Source organism: Triticum aestivum, chromosome 1B (genome assembly GCF_018294505.1).
Source record: "Triticum aestivum cultivar Chinese Spring chromosome 1B, IWGSC CS RefSeq v2.1, whole genome shotgun sequence".
In the NCBI taxonomy this organism is placed as follows: Eukaryota; Viridiplantae; Streptophyta; class Magnoliopsida; order Poales; family Poaceae; genus Triticum; species Triticum aestivum.
This window is the reverse complement of record NC_057795.1, coordinates 17,954,370-17,958,626: the sequence shown is the minus strand read 5'-3', so window position 1 is coordinate 17,958,626 and position 4,257 is coordinate 17,954,370. Positions and strand designations below refer to the sequence as shown.

General features: G+C 42.6%; 1 protein-coding gene across 1 annotated transcript; it reads right to left on the bottom strand.

The window, feature by feature from the left end:
- Nucleotides 1–968: 968 nt before the first annotated feature.
- LOC123075997 (uncharacterized) lies at nt 969–2,317 on the bottom strand. Its single transcript, XM_044498474.1, has 2 exons — nt 2,165–2,317; nt 969–1,352 (listed from the first exon to the last, which is right to left on the bottom strand). The coding sequence occupies exons 1-2, from the start codon at nt 2,234–2,236 to the stop codon at nt 969–971; spliced, it is 456 nt and encodes a 151-aa protein (XP_044354409.1). The 5' UTR covers nt 2,237–2,317.
- Between the last annotated feature and the right edge of the window lie 1,940 nt (nt 2,318–4,257).

Here is a 4,257-nt window from a genome sequence, read left to right as displayed (position 1 = left end):
ACGGTCCTACCAGCTACGCTCTTACCAAAGAAGAGAAGTAAATCTTCTTTGAATGCCTGCTTAGTATGAAGGTCACGACTGGCTTCTCGTCGAATATAAAGGGAATAATAAATATGGTAGAGAAAAAGTTTCAGAACCTAAAGTCTCATGCACTACAAGAAATACGGTCAATTATGACTCCCCATTTTGGTCGTTAATTCGTCATTGCTTTCATTTATTGACCTTTTTTTGACCAAATTCGGAAGGTCAACAGTTCACCGTCAAGAATGAACGAACGTGACCTTTTCTGGAATTTTAGTCATGAGCGCCCTTGACCAAAATTTGTGGCTGAACCAACGTGGCGCTGACGTGGAAAAAATGATGACGTGGATGCCATGTAGGATCAGTCCAAATCAGTTGTCTTAATGGGCTGAGCCCAATAATTTAGCCCATTTTTACATTTATTTTTGGGCCACGGCCTTTTAATGTTAGTTCTTGGGCTCAGGCAATGTGCAGTCCATTTATTCAATCTATCATTAATTGGGCCAGCCCTTCTCTCTAACCAACAAAAAATATATGAATCTTTTTCTATCAAAAAATATCTATATTGGGCCTTGAGACGAGCCAGCCCACTCATATAATTTAGTATTTTCGGTCCAGCCAATAACCAACAGTAGCTCAAAAAAAATCATTGCACAGTTTGGCAGTCAACCAATACAATTCTCCAAGATTTCATTAACTTAGGCCCAACAGTATCATTACACCACAAGTTCATAAGATGCACCAACCAAGATAACATAGCCAGTAGCTTAGTATCAGTACACCATGTTCATAAGATTAAGATGCACCAACCAAAACACAACCTCATCAAACCATAGTCAATCTCTGGTCCATATTGTGGTTCACATGTCCAGTCAAAGAAACTCATCAACCCCAGGTCGAAACAACTCAACATCAAAAGTCCCAAAGTCAACATCAACCACGCCATACTAAACAATTTTACCTTCGAACAGATCCATGAGACGCGCAAATCTAGCATCGGTGGCCTCAACTCTTTGCAGTAACAACTGGTACTCTGCGGCGCGTGCAGCTTCGGTCTCCTCTGATTTCTTCTTGACCTCAACAAGCCCCTCTCGCATCAACTCAGCGACTCGCCTCTCCTTCTCAAGCATGTACTCTAGTTCTTGTACACGAGCATCCAAAGCAGCTGCAGATCTGTTGAACTTCTTCTTAGAGCTCGACTCAAGGCCAACATTTTGAAGGAATGTGCTGGAGGGACATTCTTTAGTGAGAATGTCAGCAACAACAGCAGCAACATTCTTTGGTTCTCCACCTTCTGGTACCCCTTGTTCCATAGCTTTTTCCATGTCAGCCTGACATTTAAAGAAAGATGCACACACATGTCATTGCAGTTGGTTCTGAATAACTAGGAAACTTTATAAGCAAACTACTCAAGAATGTTGACTAAATAATAATCCAGTCTCCATGCTACTAATTAACTAGTTATTTGAAAACTTTGAAGCAGGCAAGCAGAATTAATCATCCTTGGGAATCACTTTTTTTGCAAGTTACTATCAGCTACATGAAAGAAGCATGGCACCAGGTTTATTAAACAGGTAAGCATACACAACAAACCATTGTTGAAATTTAAATTAGGCAACTATGTGCATCTCTGTTTAGCTTAAATGGGAACATGGAGCAGAGAAGAATGTAGTATGTTTCAGGAGCGCATATGTTGTTTCTTTAGTACAGTATACAGTATCAGAGAAATCCACTTCCACAAGTCCTAAACATTTCATCCAGATCGTATATGAAATGACAGTTTCTCCACTGCGAAAGATGGGAAGATAGATGCTTCAGGCAATCACTAGACAAATAATCAAAGAGCATACACTGCTCTCTCTTAATTAACAGTGTCCAACGACAAGCAATACCTGCTGGACTGCAACAACAACTAAAATTGCCTGAATATGGTTGCATTTCCAGTACCAAAATGAATATGCAATGCAATGAAATAGAGGACTGGTACAAACAAACTATAACAAAACATGAATCATATACGGTACTACTTTGAAAAGACCATCTCTATCAAATCTGTCAAGCAGAAGTCATATAATGTAATCAAGTGTAACAAGGATGAGGTAAACAAGCCTCATCAACACGAAAAAGAATACTAGAAACATACTATCGCCTTCTTAACTGGCTTAGAGAAACCAGTCTTCTTGCCATTGTGGCACTCCTTGAATAGATCAAACATAGTCAACTCTTCACCCTTACGAGCCTCTTTCTGAAATTGTTCACGACACAATGGAACAATAAGAAACAATTGAAAGAATCACTGTAGTAGCAAATGATAACATGAGAGATCCTTACCAAAGCATGCACATGGGAAATGTAGTGCCGAGAACCAGTTTTCCGATGGAACTTAACTTTGGAACGGTTCTCCTTGTTCGACTGACAGGTTTCCTACCATGGAAAAAGAAACATGAGAATTAATGGAGCAACCATAAAGGCTCCTACAGATTGCAATCCAAGTTGCAGTTCAAAAGTGTATGCAGCCATAGTAGTAGAAAACCTCTTCTCATATTCAGTAGTTGGCGCTTCTTTACATGAACAAAAAATATAATTGTAAGACTTAATGGTTGAAATGCATAGGAGAAGCAAGACAACACAAACAACTGAGCTGCGAGTTTCTTAGCAATCCTAGAATACAAATACAAATCAGGAGCGAACTATTTTATTTTTTATACAGAGTACATATCAGGAGCGAACTATTAGCAATCCTAGAAGACGTAAATTTCGATTAATAGGTTACAAACATTAGCTAGGCACGAAACTATACAAAGCACAATTCACGTCCATAGAAAACCAAACAGCACACTAAACAAACAAGTCGTATACCTGCAAGTTTCTGGCTCCTTGTCATCTTTGTCATAGTAGATCTCACGGGAACTGGAACTGTGCTAGTCAGCTTGGTTGTTGCCTGGTTTACTTGCCTTGCTTGCTGGACGAGTTAATGGCCTAGGGAGCAGCATAGCAGTTACAAGTTATTAAAAATATAAAGTGGGCTGGTGCTTTGAAAGGTAGATAAACAGTTGCACATATAATAGTATCTAGACACAAGCACTTCACTACTTGTCATCACATCAGTCACACTATCACACACAAGCTGTAGCCTACACATTTTTAGCTATTGATAAAGATTGCTTATGTATCATGTCTTCGTACAATATTCAGTTGAGAGCAAGTGCAAATAAAATACATTTGCATTCAGTTGTCCAGTTCATTAAATTTGCAGAAATTAAGTGTAGCAATAGGATTAAATATTTAAATTAACAGCCAGTGCAGAACTGATGAAGATTCAGAATTTTCAATGGGGACTGGCAGAACTAGAGTTGCGTGGTCACGTCATGAGTCTACTATTGCAGAGCTATCTAGACTCCCGCAACGCCAGATAAAAACAGACCTAGTTGTCCGGAAACTGAATCGGATTTAGTTCAAACGAAACACCTACTTGGATGTGGGATGAAGATGAAGTTACCTAGGGGAGGACGGAGAAGATGGTCTGCTTGTACTTGGGCACCTCCGTGAGCAGCTTGTCCTGAGAGTATGGTCGAACGGTGAGCAGCGGTGGAGTATGGTCGAACGGTCCTCTGCTTCCTTCCACCTCTGCAACCTTCACCACGACATAAGAAATACAGTGAGAAACGGTGGAGTGTGGTGGTGCAGAGAGAGAGAGAGAGAGAGAGAGAGAGAGAGAGAGATGTGGTGGTGGAGTGTGCTGCTGGGTTGGGCGAGCCGGAGCGGGGAAGCACAGGAGCACCGCCGGTGGGGAGGCCCTGTACCTGGAGAGGTCAAGGTTGCGCCGCCCCGCCGGTGGTAGGACCGGCCGCTGCTCGCGCCGCGCTGGCGGTGGCTGGACCGGCCGCTGCTCGCGCCGCCCCGCCGGTGGCTGGATCGGCTGCGGCTCGCGCTCGAGGGGCGGCTAAGGTTCGTGGGGAGGGCAGAGGGGCGGCTAGGGTTCGAGGGGATTTGGGGGACGGGAGCGGCGGTATAGTGCGGTGCGGCTAAATTACTTTGACGAAAATACCCTCGTATCATGCGGTGCGGGCGTGTAGTGGTGTTCTGTGGTGACAAAAATGCCCTCATATGTGGAGCGGGAAATTTTTTTGCAGCAGCGGGAAAAATTTTAGGTGTGGCGCGAGGTGAAAATCCCTTATAGTTTACTTGTTATTTTTATGTGTGGCGGGAGAAAAAAATAATTAAGTCATTTTTATG

Coding starts and splice junctions, on each gene's coding strand:
- LOC123075997 (XM_044498474.1), bottom strand. CDS start 2,236: ATGTTTGATCTATTCAAGGAGTGCCACAATGGCAAGAAGACTGGTTTC. Junction 1,353..2,164: donor AGCCAGTTAAGAAGGCGATA/GTATGTTTCTAG, acceptor TTTAAATGTCAG/GCTGACATGGAAAAAGCTAT.